This window comes from Cucurbita maxima, unplaced genomic scaffold (assembly GCF_002738345.1).
Source record: "Cucurbita maxima cultivar Rimu unplaced genomic scaffold, Cmax_1.0 Cma_Scf00015, whole genome shotgun sequence".
Classification (NCBI taxonomy): Eukaryota; Viridiplantae; Streptophyta; class Magnoliopsida; order Cucurbitales; family Cucurbitaceae; genus Cucurbita; species Cucurbita maxima.
Genome location: NW_019272031.1, coordinates 3,947,757 through 3,967,052, shown reverse-complemented (window position 1 = coordinate 3,967,052; position 19,296 = coordinate 3,947,757). Strand labels below are relative to the sequence as shown.

Sequence of the window (19,296 nt, the reverse complement as noted above, 5' to 3'; positions counted from 1 at the left end):
TTTTCGATGGTGAAGTAAGCCCTCAAAGGATAACGGACAGTTTACGTGAATCGAAAAATCAAACTCCTATTTTAAGGAAGCTTACTCTTGATGACAACAGGTCGAAAGAACATATACTACTAAAAAAAAGCCCGACATCAAAATTAGAGGAATGAATAAATGTCTTAATTGGTAAGGTTGAAATTATATAATTAATTAAAAAAATTAAGGAATATAAATTTTAATATTAATAATAAAATAAACAGAGAAAATGAGAAATTGGGATTACTAAATCAAATATCAACTCTTCTGCATTTGACTTTGATATGAGACCATTGAGGTTCTTAAAAGGAAGCCCCCAATAGTTCCAATAATTACATGCGGAGGTTGTATATTGCAATAATTATAAAAACAACCCAAAAACAAAAATAATTATAAAAAAAGCCCAAAAAAGATAAATTAAAGAATCAGATTGACTGACCCTTAATGGTTCACTTTTTAGTTTTTTTTTTTTTTCTTTTTTTTTTCTGGTTTAATTAAGGAGCAATAATCAGCAACGGGAGCCCTTTCTGCAGTTCAGTGCACCCGCATTGGTCGTAATTGTCCCGACCAGCGACGACGGCCTCGCCCCTAAGCTCGACGCTCTAGCATAGCTCGACGACGCTCCGGCGCCGGAAGCCGTGAAAAACGCACCGTTCACCATCATATCCCCTTCCGACCTCCAATTCCAATGCTTCCACTCACTCTCCGGCGCATCCTCGTACTTTGTCACCTGTCGTTTCATCAAAATCCATATTAAAAACTCGAAAAATTTCAATTTTTCAAATGGGTATCTCGAAGATCATTGGGATTTAGAGGATAATTATGTCTTTATAAGTAAAGAATAATCAAACTCATGGGAGCTTAGATTCAAAGGGGATAACATCATACCATTATTGAAAACATTGATTACTAATATAATATTAGAGTGAGATCCTTAAATTAGTCGAACCGAGCCTAAAATGTGCACTTAAAAAGTGACTTCAGTGTCGAACAAATGATGTACTTTGTTTGAGGGCTCCAAAGAAAGGAGTTGAGCCTCAATTAAAGAGAGGCTATACGAAGGCTTTGTAAGCCTTAGAGGAGGCTCTACAATGTACTCCGAGGGAAGGAATACCGACTAATTTAGAGGATGATTATAAGTTTATAAGTAAGAAATATTGTAAAATTTGTGTTTTTTTTAATTACCTCTTTGCTGAATCTGTCATTTGGAGCTACAAATCTGTTGCCTTGACTGTTAATGGTCGGAGCAGCACTTCCTCCAATGGCGTACATTTCCCAATGCGTGTAGTCATTGTTCACCACGTGAAAATACCCATGTCGGCATCTGGGCATTCTTTGAACAAGCCCTTCACCGAAGTGGTTAAAAGCTATGGTGACCTGCATATTCTTATCTTGAGTATACGAATCGCTATGTCCAAGCAACATCACTTTATCATGATGCGTCATGTAATTGTTCGAAATCGTGATCGCCGTCGACCCATGAATCGCATCGATCAACCCATCATTACAGTTCGACAACGAGCAGTGATCCACCCAGACATGGCTGCCGCCGAAGATTGAAACGCCGTCGCCGTCGGAGATAGTTCGGAACCCAAAATGTCGGGGGGAATCTCTCACGTCTGTGTTTCCTCCTTGCTTGCAATCGTGAATGTTCAAGCCATGGATTATGATGTTCGTTACGTATTGAATTGTAATGCAAGGGCCGCCGGCGATGTGGACGCTGGCGCCACGGCCGTCGATGGTTTTGAATGAGTTCATGATTAGTTCCTCTTTTAATCGGATTACCATATCGCGAGCGAAGATGATCCAAAGGGGTTCGTCTTGGATTACGGCGTACCGGAGAGTTCCCGGTTTTGGGTTGACGGGATCGTCGTCGCCGGAATCGGTGACGACGTAGATTTTACCGTCACGGCCGCCGATGGCGTTTTTGCCGAATCCGATTCCACAGTCGGCTAATCTCTGGCGATTTTTCTCCCAATTTGAATCGCACCGCCAGCAATCGTCGATCGGATTTCCCGTTCCACATGAAAGATATCCTAAATTCCTTCGCTTCGTCGCGTTGATTATGCTCCTGTAAGACGAAACCGACCGGAGTTCAAAACAGAGCAAAAACAGAGGAAAAACTGGGAAGAAGAAATTGAAAATGTTGTGTTGTTTTACCTGTGTACTTCTTGAACAACGAGTTCGGGGTTCTGTACGGCGGCCGGAGCGGCGGAGAGGGTGGTGGAGAGAGAGGAGAGAAGGAAGAGAGAGAGTAGAGAGAGAGAGAGTGTTGGCGGCGCCATTTTCAAGAGTGGGAATTGAAGGAGGAGAGGTGAGAAAAAACAGAGGAAGAAGAAGGAGTATATAAAGAGATTAATGGCGTAATTAAATTAAATTAAATTATACTAAACATGTGGGGCCCACAAGGGGGGGGGCTTGATTTCACTGGAATTACGGGATTCCAAGCGGGTAGTTTTGGCCGTTAAGTAAGACCTGAATAATGATAGGCGCTTGGCCCTAGCTGTAAATATATATTTTTAATTAAATTAAAAAAAATATACATATATACTCTCTTGGGAAGTGGGGACCACTTGTGGGGACAGGTGTTTTATTGTCATTTTTTTCAATTAAATTTTAAGTAAAAATCATTTTCATTTGAACCTTAAACATTGGATTCTTCTTAATTAATGATGCTAATTTTAATTTTATCAATTAAATTAATAAGACTTTTATTTTTTTTTTAAAATAGGTAGATAAATTCAAATTCAAATTAACTTTCAGTTTCTAAAATACAATTTACCACCGAGACACGTGAAAATGTAGAGACGAGCCTACTCTATCTTGCACGCTTAAATTGAAAAGTTTAATTGTGAGGTTTCACGTCGAGGAAAGAAAACAAATCATTTCTTACAAGAATATAAAAATCATTGCCCAACGTGTTGAGGGGAATATTTAAAAGAAAAAGCTCAAAGAGACAATATTTGCTAGTGGAGAACTTTAGCGGTACATATGAGATCATAACTAGTCACCCGATAGTGTGATACACTGGTTGAAGTAAGACTAGACCCTAGTAGACACGTTTTAAAATCATGAAATTGATGACGATTTGTTAAACTAATTTCAAAATCTTGGCGGTGGAGCTTAATGAGCCTAAGTAGTTAATTCGCAAAAGTCTACATTATCATGTCAACCTTAAATTAATAAACGGAAATTAAGAACCGTGAAAAAGAGGGTTGACCAAAGTCAACTATAATGTTTTTCAAATAAAATCTAATAAAACATATGATTGTTATTATTATTAAAATTAGGATTCTACTTTAAAAAAAAATTAAGAATATAAATTAAATTTTATTTTTAAGTTGTTTATTTATTTATTTTGCGGAGAACTAATTAATTTATATTATGGACTTGAAACATTAAATATTCATATTAAATTCCCATAAATCCCCAAGTAACAGCGCGCATATTATTGCCTCTGGCCAATTCAATTAATAATTACCATTAAATTTTGGCCCATCTTTTCCATCATTTAATTTTAAATTTCATATATATATATAATCATCTAATATAAATTTTAAAAATTAATTAATTTATTAGATATAAAATAAACTTTATTATTTGATTATATGAAATTGTTCTAATATTTTCTTTATTTATTTTTTTTATTTGACCCAACAAAGAAAAAAAAATTATATTCAATGTTTTTCTTTTTAAAACCAAATGACAACATAATTGAAAAACGTCCAAAACTTTAACAATACAATTGAACTTGTGTTGTTTCTTTGACCATGATATCATAAAGAAGTCAATTGAACTAATTTAAACTCAAAAGGGTCGAGTGTGCAATTGAATGTCTTTGACAAACAGTGCAATGAACCCACGATGGGTCGGGTGATTCTTCACTTGTATTTCGATAAGGTAGCTTTGAGAACCCCTAAACACGAGAAATTCTATTGAAATGTATTTCATCTGACTACCCGTTCACATACCCATGATTATTTTTTCTCTTACTCACTGTATCGAACTACCGATATTTTGAAATAAAAATTTATATTTTATAATAAATGTAGCAATGAAGTTGGAGAAAATAATTAAATGGAGTAAAAGATTGGTGAAGCATTATTGAAAAGAGAAGCGTGGGTAAGAAAAAGAGAAGACATCCATCTTCTCCTCACAATTTAAAGACTTCCCATTTACTCTAAATTCTATTCCCAATAAAATAAAATAAAATAAACTTATTTTATTTATTTACATTATTTCCCATCATTTATTTACATCCATGCCTCCCTTTCTCGAACTCCTCAGATCCAGAGTTTCTGTAACAGTTAAAATTCCCCGCTAGCAGATATTATTCTTTTTAGACTTTTTCTTCTGGGTTTCCCTCAAGATTTCGTTCCCCTCTCTGACCAATGTAGAATCTCATAATCCACCCATCTTGTGGGTCAGTGTCCTTTCTATCACACTGCTCTCTTTAGAGCTTTCCTTCAAAGTTTCGAAATGCGTTTACTGGGGATTTCGTTCTCTTCTCTAACCAATGTGGGATCTCACAATCCACCTCTCTTGTGGGCCAGTGTCCTTTTTACCCCATCTGGTAGATATTGTCCTCTTTAGGCTTTCTCCTCGCAATTTTAAAGGAGGGGTTTTGTTTTCCACGTCTTATAAGAAATGTTTTGTTTTCCACTCTAACCAATGTGAGTGATTCTCATAGTTTCCGAGCAGAATCTTCTCAAAGTTCGATAACTAAACAATAATTTTCGTTTACGTTAACAAGTTTGTCGAACGTGTCCAACTATTTGAGTTAGACAGTGAAGCTCGGACTCAGAAAATTATAATATAGGAATATCTTATTACACGAAAATATATATCTAATGGAAATTAAAAATGATAAGGACACGTACCAATTTTGCCGCCAAGGGAGTGGAAGTATTGAATTTATGAGCACCGCAAATTGAGGGGAGAGTGAAGAAAAGTAATTAAAAGGGCAAAAATAAAAAGAAAAAAATTGAATTTTACGCACAATTAATTGCGCCCAAAAATCCTCGTGACAACCGCACATGCTTTGCACTCCAAAATCAAACTTCTATAAAGCTAATGTAGGTCCCTTTTTTTTCCTTTTTTAATTATTATTAATTTGAGTTATTTAAATTACTTCAGTTCCGCAAACCTCGCCGAAATTCCGCACGCTTTGCTGACATGTCATCGCCGTTGTCCCTTTCCCTCACACGTGCCGCGGTGGAAACGCCAAGCAAACGGCCGTCGTCCGTCCGTCGATTTAAGAATAAAACATTAATTCTTCCATAAAAAATTAAAAGTAATAATATTTTTAATATATATATATATATTTTTACATATAAAATATAAATTTCATGAATATTATTATTATTTTGGAAGCTATATTGGGTTTTGGTTCTTTAAAAAATATATTTTTTTTATATGACAAATAAAGCATAATAAAAAAATAACTTAAATAGTTTTGTTTAATAAAGTTTGACAAATAAAAAATAAAAAGTGGACTAAAAAATGAATAATTTTTTTAAAAAAAGTCAAGTCTAAACAACAAGTTGGAATTTGAAAGGGAATGGTTTATAAAAATATTTGAATTTGATAGATGTTAGGGCAAAAACGGACCATGAAGGTCTTTTCATCGTTTGAAATATGATAGGATTGAATATGTGAGATCACATCGGTTCGAGAGGGGAACAAAACATTTTTCTCCCATAGACGCGTTTTAAAAATTATAAGTCTGACAACGATATGTAACGAACGAAACGGATAATATCTGGTAGTAGTAGATTTTGGGTATTACGAATGACATTAGAGCTAGAAATTGAACCGTGGTTGATTGTGAGATCCCAGATTGGTTGGAGAGGAGAACGAAACTCCTCTTTGTAACTGTGAGTTTAACAACCATACTTAGCGAACTAAAGTTGACAATATTTACTAGTTGTGGGTTTGAGTTGTTAGATAATAATTCTCCTCCAATGACTTGTTATTCTTCTTCCTATGTGGCTCGACCCTACTCTCAATAAAATTTAAAATTAGTTTATATTTTAGTTTATTATTAACTTTTTTTTATATACGATTTTTTTTTTTGGGCATGAAAATTGTTTTATTATAATTAAACGAATATTAAATAAAAAAGAAACTTTAAAATGGCAGAATATACCAATTTTAAATTTTATTATAAATATATAACTTAAATTTAGATATTTAAAAGTAAATAAAATAAAATAGAATTAAACAAATACGTAGACATTTATTATTATTATTATTTTGGATATGGTTCCACATGGTGGCTGATTAGACTTGACAATTACTTGGCAACCTCTCGTTCATCCACTCGTCACACGTGTTATGTCCTTAGCAGTCCACATGGCAATCCCTCTCAGCCAATCGTTTTTTTCCCTTTTTTTGGTTCTAATTTTTATTTATTGGGTCGACAATCCACTTCAACGAGTAAGCACATGGAGGAACCGAAATTTCCACATCAGAAATAGTAATAAATAAATAATAAATAAATAAATGGATTAAGAGGAAATTCCAACTAATTTTTTCCCCTCCCAAATGCTTTGTCGGTGGATTTGTGTATTATTATTCGTATTTTAGTGATTATTTTTAACGATCTAACGGCTAAAAATCGACAATATAACTTTTATTTTAAAAAAAATAAATAAAAATGTAGGATTTTACAAATATAAATAAATAAAATGGTTTTTTTTAATATATAAAAAAGTGAAGGTTTTATTTAGATGGAAGACACCGAAAAAGGGTACCCACTCTCTCAAAATCTCAACCACATGATATCGAGTGGGGATAAAATCGTCCATTTCTCGTTTGGAACCAAATCAGAAAGAAAAATTGTGAGATTCCACATCAGTTTGAGAGGAAAATGAAACATTTCTTATCAGCGTGTCACAGTAGATGTGTTTTAAAATATTGAGTGTGAGCCCTTGAAGGAAAGACCTAAAGAGGACACTATCGACTAATAGTGGGTTTCAACGGTTACAAATGATATCAACGCTGGTCTCCAAGAGGGATGGACTGCGAAATCCCACGTTTATTGGAAAGTGGGGAACACAACATTTCTTATATGAGTGTGAAAATCTCTGTTTAATAGACGCGTTTTAAAATCGGACGCTAGTCTCCAAGAGGGATGGATTGTGAGATCCCACATCGGTTGGAGAGTAGAACAAAACATTCTTTATATGAGTGAAAATCTTTTCTTAATAGACATATTTTGAACAGTGAGGCTTACAATGTTACAAAAATGTTCAGTAATTTTGTAGAATTTTTATTAGATCAATTAATTTCAAAGTACGACAAAAATTCCGTTCCTAATAGGTTCAAAATTGAAATTTCACGAACTCGAACGACATAAATAAAATTAAAAATTTGTGGGTAATTTTTTGGGTTTATGAAAGATAACCAGAAGGTCCTTGTAATGATTTGGGTTTTGGGTTAAGAAATGATAGAAAAATGGTGCAATGATGGAGAGCCACGTGGCGAGGGGTAATTATGTCTATCATGTTAATTTCGTAAGGTTTATGGACATTTAATCATTTTTTACTTAATTAAATAATTAATTATTTTTAATGTGTAGGTACCTATGCCCGGGGTTGCGACATTGTTTATTTTACTTTAATCGATTATGTCGGGAAATCAGGCAAGGCTCGAGATAAAAAAAAAAGTCAAAACAATAATCGGTCTTTGTTTTACACTTCAAAATTCCCGCCTTTATTTTATTTTTAAACCTAAATTATTAATAATAATAAAAAGTTTTAATTTACCTTTAAATTAAAAAAAAAATATAAGAATCCATTTCAAAAATATTTTTAATTTTAAAATAAATTGAAACATTTTTTTTAAAAACTAGAATATCTTTAAACATTTTTTAATAAATACTTTATAAGGTGTCGAAAGTCTTTTTTTTTAAAAACTAGAATATCTTTAAACATTTTTTAATAAATACTTTATAAGGTGTCGAAAGTCTGTTTTCTCGTCTATATATTGACTGTGAGATTTATATATATATATATATATATATATATATATTATAAGGGTCTTAATGATATTTTTAAAATTTTGACAATTATATATATATATATATATATATATATATTATAAGGGTCTTAATGATATTTTTAAAATTTTGACAATATAATGTACAATAAAATAAATGTTTTAAAATTTAAGAATATTTTTGAATTATTNTTAGAATTATATTTAAAAAAAATACTAAAAAGTTTTCTCATAAAGTGGGCCCAAAAGATATTTTGAAAGATAGCCCAAAAATTCATCAATTTTAAATTGCCATTTTAGAAGATTTTCTAAAATAATTTTAAAAATAAATTCCATTTTTTTTATTTTTTTATTTCGAGACACAATATTTTTATTTTTAATATATTTAATTTTCAATGTTTTAAATTTTTTAATCTCTAGACATTTGTAAAAAATATTTTCACATTTTTTTATTTTATGAACATTTATTTTGATAGGGGTGTTTTGGGAACATACAAAATATCAATTTCTCCAAAAAAATAAAAATTGGGCTTCAATGTATCTGGGCCTCTTTATGCAGCCCATTACGAGAGGTGGGCTGCTTGTATGTCAATGAAGGAGGCCCAGTTCATTACCAATTAATATCATGATGTCTATGTCTTGGGCCTTAAAGATAGAACTAATTGGGCTTACGGAATTCGGGCCTCAATTTCTGCTTCAAGTAACCCTAATCGTCCTGTTGAGGCCCAGTTCTAAGCTCGTTTTACTAATTTAATTTGCTCGTCTTACCCTATGGATGCGTCGTCATGCCCCCGATTCCGAATTTTCAGATGAAGCTGAAATTGATCTCGACGAAGACAAGGAGCAATTTGGCTCTGTGAGGTCGAATTCTAGGGCTATTTCGAATGGCGTCGTTGGAGAGATTGTGCGAACTGCGAGGAATTTGCCGGAAAATGCGACTCTGGGGGATTCTTTGGGAGATTTTGACGGAAGAATTTTGTGAGGAAGAATCTATGGAAGTATTTCTATGAATGGATGAGTTTGCAGGAGATTCTGCGATGTCTTGGCTTATGATCTGTAAGAGGTACGAGATTAATCTTAAGTTCATTGTTCTCTTTGTTTCTTGTTCGTTAATTAAGTTGCTACTTAATTTAGGTTTGTCGTATCTTTTTCTTTATGGAGGAACTTGAATATGGGGAAACTTGATTGAACTTAGAACTGATGCTTATTGGATGATGAAAGTTACCGGGCTAATTTAGGGAATGATCCTGAATTTATAATCAAAGAATACTCTTTATACTGGTATGCGGCCTTTTGGAGAAGCTCAAAACAAAGTGGACAATATTATACCATTGTGGAGAGTCGTATTCCTCTAACAATGGGCTAAATGTCTGATAATTTGTTTGCCATGGATATCAACTTGATGCTTGACATTTGATATATCACTACATTTTTGTATTTTTGTTATCCTTCGAGGAGGCTTGGCCGAGAATATGAATATGAGATTCCATATTGGTTGGGGAGGGGAACGAAACATTTTTACTAGGGTGTGGAAACCTCTCCCTATCAAATGTGTTTTACAATCGTGAGGCTAACGACCATACGTATACGTAATAGGTTAAAACAGACAATATCTATTCCGGTGGGTTTGGGTTGTTCCAAATGGTATCAGAGTTAGACACCGGGCTATGTGTCAGCAAGCACGCTAGACTCTCAAAGGGTGTGGATTGTGAGACCCATATTGGTTGGAGAGGGGAACGAAGCATTCCTTGTGTGGAATCCTCTCTCTAGTAGAGGTGGTTTAAAACCGTGAGGTTGACGACTATACGTAACGGGCCAAACCAGCAATATCTGCTAGCGATGGGTTTGAACGGTTACAAATGGTATCAGAGCCAGACACCAAACCTTAGAGTTTGACTCGAAAAAAAGAAAAATGTCTATTGTGTGTGGCTCTTTCACATAAGAAAAGATATTTGATTCGAAACCGATTATCGAAGCTTGGAGTTGGTCTTAGCTGGTCGGATTACCATCCCCTCCAAGAAGATCTGCCCAGACGTAGAGGTCGTGGAGGGCACGGTACCGGATGCGGATAACAGGGAAGACACGAGTTGATGGAGACAGATATACCATTTGGGCTTTTGATGCATGAATGGCCCATCTCTGATCCATAATATGGGCCGAGTAGGCCCAAAGTTTGGGACAAGGGCCCAGCCTTTATCCAGTTGAAGCTTTTGATGGAGACAGATATCCCATTTGGGCTTTTGATACATTAATGGCCCATCTCTGATCCATAATATGGGCCGAGTAGGCCCAAAGTTTGGGAGATGGGCCCATGTTAAGTATTATTTTATAATAAATCTTAAAAGGTTAAATAATAACAATATTTTTCATAGAGTAAAATACACCATTATAAATATGTTTCCAAAATTTACGAGGAATTACTCTTTATTTATATTAATACTCCTAAATTCATGATTTTTTTTAATAATTCAATTTAAAATTTTATAAAAAGAATAACAACAATCAATTAAATTTCACGCACCACAATGTTGATACAAAATTGACTTTAATATTTAGTCTATTTATGTATTTCAACATTCAATTTTTTTATGCTCGTGCTCGATTTTTTTAATTTTATTAATTAGTGTTTTTTAATTTTAATTTTTTAATTTTTTTTTTTTTATGTTCATTATTTTTTTATTAAATTTAAAATCTTCCACTAAATTAAATTAAATAAAAAAATAAATTATAAAGAGGGAGGGGGATTTGAAAAGGTTGAGCCATAAATTATATTAATTAAAATTAAGAAATTATATTAAATAAAATTAAGAAATAATAATAATAAATAAATAAATAAATAAATAAATAAACAAGGTGGAGCTTAATATTATCTGCGGAGACTGGACCGGTTAGCGCGGAGGCGAATGGAAGCAAAATACGGGGAAGAGAAAACAGCAAGGACGCCACGTGGACACCCTCACACAAGGATAAACCCAAACCCCTTCCCTTGATGACGTGTACTTCTAACCGGAGCCTCCATATAAATACCCCTCTTTCGCCCCCTTTTTTATTTGCCCTCATCCCCCAATTTTTGTTTTTTCTTTCTCTCAACCGGCAACAAGAACCAGACAAATTCGGATCGGGGTCCGATAAACCGCCGCTTTTCTGATCTAGGGTTTTTCATCCTTTCCTCCGATTTTTGTTTCGTTTCGTATTCCATTGTAATTTTTCACTTTCTTTTTTGTTTTTCCTTCGCTGGTGCTGTGATTTGGAGATCCGAATCGTCTCTCCTGTCTTGGCTCGAGATCCGGGCCAAGCACAGAAGAATACCACTCCTCCAAGTGTTTTCTTTCGGTTCATTGCTTGCTTCTATCAGTGCTCGCCCGATAGGTTCTCTCTTTCTCTCCCTTTCTTGTGTTTTGATGTTGACTGCTTTTTATTTTAATTTTTATTTGTTGTGGAGGAAATCGAAGAAATGGAGTGTGGAGTGATTGATTGTTGGTTTTTTCTCTCGAAGGATTTATGGAACTCGAGGGAGTGAAGGTTTAGTTTAGGTATTAGATTTTTGTCTGTCTGTCTTCCATTTCAGAGTTTTCTGAGGTTTAATTTCAAGATGTTGTGTACGAGCCTTTCATATATGTTGGAGTATGTGGACGCGGTATTGGGAGCGCATATTTCTGTTGCTTCATTTTGCCCCTTTTCTGATTGATTTTTTTTTATTTAATGGATTTATACTCGGATTAAATAGTTCTTTTGGTTACCGTAATGAATCGCCTGGGTAGGATGTATTTTTATTTTTAGCATGAGATAGATGTTAAATCTTCTGCCAGTTTAATTAATGCAAGTTTTAGCTATGGAATTTATTTTTCAATTTATGTGTTCTGTGTGCGCTTTTTTCCCTTCTATGTTATGAATTTTATTATTAATGTATGTTTTCTGTATTGTAATTTTGTCTACTATACTATAGTATCTGGGTAAATTTTGTTTTATAGATATGTTTAAATCTGCAGCCATATTCACAACTGCATGTTTTTTTTTAAGTATCGGCTTTATTTTAAAATTTTTTCTGTCTGTATGTGGCTTTTCCCTCTCTGAATTATAATTTACACGCAGGATCTCCAGCATAAATGGCATCAAATGAAGGATTCCTTACTGAGGAGCAGCGGGAAGTGATGAAAATAGCGAGTCAGAATGTGGATGTTTTGTCATCCTCTCCAAAATCTCCCAAAGGCTCACTACTTCCTGAATATCATATTAAAGCCCCTGCTGGTGGGAAGGTACCGGCCCCCGGAATGGGAGTGAAACATGTGCGTAGACAACACTCTGGGAAGCATATTAGGGTGAAAAAGGGTGAGTTCATCTGTCAACATTGTATTACTGATTTTGTTGTGAGCAAAGCAAATTTGAAGAGAATGGAAGTGTCTCTTTTGAATGATGTTATTAGTTAGAGAGTATCTGAAAATTTAATGTGTTCTATTTGAACGCTTCATAAACAGCAAGCAAAGAACTCAAGACTATTTATTGACTCTTTGAATTAATATTAGATGTTGACTTATAGAAGATCATTTGCTGTTCTGAATGTACGATCTTTTAACTGCAGCAGTTTCTGATAAATCTTATGTTATTATCATATTTATGCGTTCAGTAGTTAATATCTATGATTATATTTCTGTGCTCAGAATTTCTCTTAGGCCTACTTCCCCAGGCGGTGCTCTTTAACTATATGATTATTTAACTGGATTTTAATGTATTTTTAGAATTGCCTGTGAAATCTCTTGACGCCCTTTTCTCCTTGGCCATCTCGCAGTGTACATTTTGATTTCTAGTTTCTACAATCAATATTCCAATAGTTTGAAAGTCCTACCTTATTTGACTATACATGATAACATCTATGATAACATCTATATTCTTAGGTGTAGTTTAAGCAGTTTGTCCTGTTCATATGCTTCTAACCACTAGTATGTTGACAGATGGGGCTGGTGGTAAGGGCACCTGGGGTAAATTACTCGACACTGATGGTGATTCTCATATTGACAGAAATGATCCTAATTATGACAGTGGCGAGGTATTTTCAATACTGAGTTGGATTTTGATTTCTGTTCTTTTTTATGATTGTCCAATCAAGCGATGTTTGTACTGTTATGAACCTAAGTCAGGTTTGAGGTTTGATGATAGAAACTTGTGATTTCCAGATCTGAGTATTTATTCTGTCTTTGAAATTTTCTCTTTAATAGGAACCATACCAACTTATTGGGTCGACTGTATCAGATCCTTTGGATGATTATAAGAAATCTGTTGTTTCCATTATAGAGGAATACTTTAGTACTGGTGATGTGGAATTGGCCGCATCTGATCTTGGATATTTAGGCTCAAGTGATTATCATCCTTACTTTATTAAACGGCTAGTATCAATGGCAATGGACAGACATGATAAGGAGAAGGAAATGGCTTCAGTTCTGCTTTCTGCTTTGTATGCTGATGTCATCAGTCCTGCCCATATAAGGGATGGGTTTTTTATGTTACTTGAATCGGCTGATGATCTTGCTGTGGATATATTAGATGCAGTTGATATCCTCGCTTTGTTCTTAGCTCGTGCTGTGGTTGATGATATACTTCCCCCAGCATTTTTAGCCAGGGCAAAGAAAGCATTGCTGGAATCATCCAAAGGAAGTCAGGCTATCCAAACTGCTGAGAAGAGCTATCTCTCTGCTCCACATCATGCGGAACTTGTGGAGAAAAGATGGGGGGGCAGCACACATTTTACAGTAGAGGAAGTGAAGAAGAAGATTGCTTATCTCTTACGGGAATATGTTGAGAGTGGAGATGCTTCTGAGGCATGCAGATGCATAAGGCAGTTGGGTGTTTCATTCTTCCATCACGAGGTTGTGAAGAGGGCTTTGACTCTTGCCATGGAGATCCGAACAGCAGAACCCCTGATACTGAAGCTTCTGAAGGAAGCTGCTGAGGAAGGTCTGATAAGCTCTAGTCAAATGGTTAAGGGGTTTTCTCGGCTGGCAGAGAGCCTCGATGACCTTGCTCTTGATATTCCATCGGCGAAATCTTTGTTTGAATCCTTGATTCCAAGGGCCATATCTGAGGGATGGCTTGATGCTTCCTTTGTGAAATCTTCAGATGAAGATGTGGATGTTGGATCTAAAGATGAAAAGCTGAGACGCTATAAGGAAGAGGCTGTGACTATAATTCATGAATATTTTCTTTCAGATGACATTCCTGAATTATTACGAAGCCTAGAAGATCTCGGTACACCCGAGTATAATCCAATCTTTTTGAAGAGACTGATTACACTTGCAATGGATAGGAAAAACAGAGAAAAAGAAATGGCTTCGGTGCTCCTTTCAGCTCTTCACATTGAGATATTCTCTACAGAGGATATTGTCAATGGTTTTGTGATGCTGCTGGAGTCTGCAGAAGATACAGCGCTGGACATTTTGGATGCATCAAATGAGCTTGCTCTCTTTCTAGCCAGAGCGGTGATTGACGATGTCTTGGCTCCTCTGAATCTGGAGGATATTGCTAACAGGTTGCCCCCAAATTGCACTGGAAGTGAGACCGTGCGAATGGCTCGGTCATTAATTGCAGCTCGTCATGCTGGTGAAAGGCTTTTGAGATGCTGGGGCGGAGGAACTGGCTGGGCAGTGGAGGATGCAAAGGACAAGATCCAGAAGCTCTTGGAGGAGTACGAAAGTGGAGGGGTCGTGAGTGAAGCTTGCCAGTGCATCCGCGATCTGGGAATGCCTTTCTTCAACCACGAGGTTGTGAAGAAGGCATTGGTCATGGCAATGGAGAAGAAGAATGACAGGATTCTAGATCTGCTGCAGGAATGCTTCAATGTTGGCCTGATCACCATCAACCAGATGACTAAAGGCTTCTCTAGGATCAAAGATAGTCTCGACGATCTGGCACTCGACATTCCAAATGCAGGCAAGAAGTTTACTCTCTACGTGGAGCACGCCCAGAAGAAAGGATGGCTGTTACCATCGTTCGGATCAGCTGCTGCTGCTGCAGATTCTTCCGTACTCTTGGCTGTAGCTTCCTGAGGGGGGGGAAAAACAGAGTTTTAGATTGTTTATCTCAAGCATGTTGTTGCCTGTTACATCTCTCTCTGCATTGTGTCGAGGAGGCGCCAGGAGTGAGCGAGCGAGCTTGTGCCTGCTTGGTGGCTCCCCTCTCATCTCAAGGTAGTAGTAGTAGTAGTAGTAGAAGAGTAGGTATGATGGGTGTTTTGCTTCCTTCTTCCTTCTTCCTCCTGATGATGATGGTTGTTTTATTACTTTAGCGGTGGTCTGATGATAAGGAGATGATATGATCCCCTGCCATTGTATAAAAAGCTCGGTTTCTGTTTCTTTTTCTTGTTCAGAATTTTAGGCCAAATGTCGTGATATCTCATGTTGTTTTAGACAGGATGGATCCCTTTTATATTTCATAATGCTCTGCTCTGCTGCTTCGCACAACATGAAAGGGTTGGTGGACAGTACTTCCTTCACTAATTACTACTAATCTCTTTATATTTCCTTCACTAGATTTCTGAGTTTAAGAGCTTCATGTGTTATCATGTGGCCATCAACCTTTCTTGCTCATTATATTTTCTGGTTTGATTTCCTCGGGATCGACAATATATATGGATGAGGGACTGATTTTCCCTTGAGCTTGGGTTGGATTCTTCACTGGCTCGGCCGGGAAGCTTCTCTTCCATGTTTTTCAAGACGAGACGTTTTTCCCTTGTCTTGGGAATGTTAGGAATGAGAAACTCGAAAGATAAGAAGAATTTGGGAGAAATTTCACCATTTATTTTCATCTTGTTGGCTATAGTAAGGTTCGAGCGAAATACTCATTTATAGATTCTCTTGCTTTGCTTTCCTGTGAAGGATTTGAAACTCCTTCCAAAGAGCTTGCAAATGTGCACGCTTTAGTTGTGTCAAACTTTGACATTTATTTGTGTTGAACCTTGACATTAGTTGTGCACGCTTCGGATTCTTCACTTACTCGGCCGGAAAATGGCGGGAAATTCCTATGAGATTGACTAAAGGCCGGGAAATCCCTATGAGATTGACAGTTTAATTTGGTTGTAATTTCCTGCAAAGAGGAAAAAATATATTTAAAATTATGTAGAATTCTTGAACCTCCTCGGACCAAGGTAGTATTCAATATAAAAATTGACATAAATAATAATAATTAGCATTTAAGAACTTAATTCATCCAAACAGCGACCGGGAAATTTGCGTAACCAAACAAGGTTCTTCTTTCATTCTAATACACGAACACAAAGTCTTTTAGCGCGGAAAAGCTCCAGGTATTCTCGAAATGCGTCTCAAGACAATGGAGATTCGACAGTTCCCACTTGTCATTCTTGCTGAACTCAACGTTGATCCTCTAGAAATGGACGAAGACAGTTTCGTTCACGTTTCAGCTTCGACTATCTCTAGGTCACTTTCTTTTTCGCTCTCTCTAGTGTTTCTTGTTTCATGATCGAGAGTAGATTAGGTTTTCTTTTGGTTTTGTCTTATTTAACTCGTGGAATATACTGTTGAAGAAGTTGCAGATCTTCTTCTCATTGATTGCTTTGCTTACCTTTTACCATATGATTTCTGTATTAGAGAGGGTGTGAAGCGTGAGGTTTTGAGCCTACTAAATAGAGGTCTAGGTTGGAGAGAGAACTAAACATTCTTCTATAAGCGTGTGAAAATCTCTCCATGAGGTGGTTTTTTAATGGGAGTGGATCGTGAGCTCTCACATCGGTTTGAGAAAGGGAATGCTTGCATCGGTTTGAGAGAGGGAACCAAGCATTCTTAAAAGGGTGTGAAACTTCGTCAACTCCCTAGTGGACGCATTTTAAAACTTTGAGGAAATCAAGCCTCACGGTGGATCCGTGGGGAGTGCCATTTCAGTGTTGTCATCCATGTTGGCCATTGTCCCTAACCACAGTGATGGTCTTGGAAACCTTGGAATTGCTTATCTTCAAAGGTATAAGAATTGCTCCCTTGAACTTATGTTGGTGGTTAGTTATACCATTTTAGCATTGGTAGATAGTTAGTACAAGGAGTTCATACCTTGACAAATGAGCCAATCCTATTGATACTCATACTAAGTAAACACTACGTTGTAGTGGAAACGTGGAACTATCAAAATCATCCTTTCCTTCCGAGCTTCACTTCAAAGTCTTAAAACGTGTCCACTATAAAAAGAGTCTAGTTCTATGTCGACCAGTGTCTTGCACGTTTGGTGACTCACTCTAAAATCATTTGTAAAACCTCAAGTCTACTACTAACAGATACTGTTCATTTTGACTCGTTACGTATCGCCATCTCCCTCATGATTTTAAAACGCATTCACTAGGGAGAGGTTTTCACATTCTTATAAACAATGCTTCATTCTCCTCTCCAACATAGATGAGATCTCACAAATATACAAGGATTCGTTGATTTGGTTAAGAAATTGAATAATTTTCTTTGAATACATGGATAAGTTGTTTAAGCTTACGATTTAATTGTGGGTAGCAAGAGAGGTCGGGCAGTGACAATTGAGAGGTTGTCACTGAGTATTTCTAGTCACACGAGAAGAGAGGTCAAATGGCAAGACCAGCTGAGTATTAATTAACTCACATCTAATGGGGAACGGAGCAACGCCCATTAAACTTCGACGAAAAGGGAAGGCTTGTCAGGCCGTATGCCCAAGGGATAGAATTCAAGATTCAAACCTATAATGATGATATATGTCTAACATCAATACTAATCTTGCATTCATGTAGGATTCTACGGATCATTGTCCTGTTTCTCTTCGGCTGTCAGAAGCCAGTTCTGTTAGAAGCCAGTTATGTTAGAAGCCCCTTCATTCAGTAAGTTATTAGGAGCTCCTTTATTAAGCAGCTAACATGTCTTTTTGGATTACAACACATCGTTCTGAATCTCTTGAACTTTACTTTTTTCCTATTTGTAGGCTTCAAAATGAAGCTTTGATCATTTTCATGGGCAGTACTATGATTGGTGGACAGACACTACTGGAATCTGAGGATTATTTCATCCTCTTCTTCTGGCACAAGCCAATCGCTAGTAAATATTGTTTTTTTAGCTTTCCCTCCTAAGTTTCTCCTCAAAATTTTTAAAACGGGTCTGCTAGGGTGTGAGAGAGGTTTTCACACCCTTATAGAGAATGTTTTGTTTCCCTCTCCAACTGGTGTGACATCTTTATAAGGACTTATAATAGAAACGAAACATTCTATGAAAATCTCTCCCTAGTAGACGCGTTTTAAAAAGGAAAGTTCGAAAGGGAAGACCCAAAAAAGACAATATCTACTAGCGATGAGCTTAGACGGTTACGATTCTATATTATTATAATTGAAATTTCTCTTTTTTGGTTAGATATGTTGGATGAAAGTCTCACATCAGCTAATTTAGGGAATAATCGTGAGCTTATAATCAAAGAATACTATCTCTATTAGTACAAAATTTTTTGGGTAAGCCCAAAACAAAGACATGAGACCTTAATGCTCAAAGTGGATAATATCATACCATTGTGGAGATCCGTGATTTCTAACAAGATATTGAGTGATGAGTAAGCAACACCACATCAACCGGTCAGATGCTCAATAGTCATTTAGGTTAGTTTTATTTTTTCAATTATTTATTAGTTTTGATTTATTTAAAAAAGAAAAAAGGAAAAAAAAAAGGAAAGGATAAAGGGTATTTATAGTAATTTAATTAATGCCCGAATGGTAGACGTTCATGGCAATACTGAAATTACAGTATTAATTGTTCCATTGCTGAGACATGTTGGATAAAACAAACTTATTGCTCTGTTTTTTTTTAAAAATTAATTTTTAAGGAAACGTTTTTGTTTTCATCAAAGTCAAACCATTGTGTTTCTAGTGTTGGTTTGACCTTGTGTTTGTTCTTTGGAACTCCAATGCAACGGTTGCAAGCGATCTCGTAGAAAAACTCGAAGGAGTAGCCATGCGGGGGTTTTGTAACGGACCAAGCCTACCGCTAGCAGATATTGTCCTCTTTGAGTTTTTCGTTTCGGGCTTTCCCTTAGGCTTGATGTTTCCACACCCTTGTAAAGGGTGTTCCGTTCTCCTCCCCAGCCGATGTGGAATATCATAATCCACCCCCTTTCAGGGTCTAGCATTCTCGTTGGCACTCGTTCCTTTCTCCACGATGTGAGACTCCCACCAAATCCATCTCCCTTTAGGGCCGCCTCGTGTCTACTCCCTTTCGAAGAATAACCTCCTCGTTGGCACATTACCAGTGTCTAGCTCTTATATCATTTGTTACCACTAGC

At 36.1% G+C, this 19,296-nt stretch overlaps 3 protein-coding genes across 5 annotated transcripts; 2 read left to right on the top strand and 1 right to left on the bottom strand.

The window, feature by feature from the left end:
• Positions 1–264: 264 nt before the first annotated feature.
• Positions 265–2,352, bottom strand: LOC111490238 (probable pectate lyase 5). The gene is made up of 3 exons (XM_023138782.1): positions 2,182–2,352; positions 1,207–2,092; positions 265–751 (listed from the first exon to the last, which is right to left on the bottom strand). Exons 1-3 carry the CDS (start codon positions 2,304–2,306, stop codon positions 530–532), a joined length of 1,233 nt encoding a protein of 410 aa, XP_022994550.1. The 5' UTR covers positions 2,307–2,352; the 3' UTR covers positions 265–529.
• Positions 2,353–11,061: 8,709 nt separating this feature from the next.
• LOC111489976 (programmed cell death protein 4-like) lies at positions 11,062–15,473 on the top strand. The gene is made up of 4 exons (XM_023138383.1): positions 11,062–11,391; positions 12,115–12,351; positions 12,972–13,066; positions 13,236–15,473. The coding sequence occupies exons 2-4, from the start codon at positions 12,129–12,131 to the stop codon at positions 15,057–15,059; spliced, it is 2,142 nt and encodes a 713-aa protein (XP_022994151.1). The 5' UTR covers positions 11,062–11,391; positions 12,115–12,128; the 3' UTR covers positions 15,060–15,473.
• An 806-nt stretch (positions 15,474–16,279) lies between these two features.
• LOC111489991 lies at positions 16,280–18,232 on the top strand. 3 transcript variants are annotated; one of them, XM_023138402.1, is made up of 3 exons: positions 16,280–16,445; positions 17,768–17,854; positions 17,956–18,232. In XM_023138402.1, exons 1-3 carry the CDS (start codon positions 16,324–16,326, stop codon positions 18,098–18,100), a joined length of 354 nt encoding a protein of 117 aa, XP_022994170.1. In that variant the 5' UTR covers positions 16,280–16,323; the 3' UTR covers positions 18,101–18,232. The 3 variants fall into 3 exon arrangements, 2 of the variants coding, with proteins under 2 accessions (XP_022994170.1, XP_022994171.1); XM_023138403.1 differs by lacking the exon at positions 16,280–16,445 and adding an exon at positions 16,876–16,983; XR_002719488.1 differs by lacking the exons at positions 16,280–16,445; positions 17,768–17,854; positions 17,956–18,232 and adding exons at positions 16,876–16,983; positions 17,126–17,594.
• Positions 18,233–19,296: the final 1,064 nt, after the last annotated feature.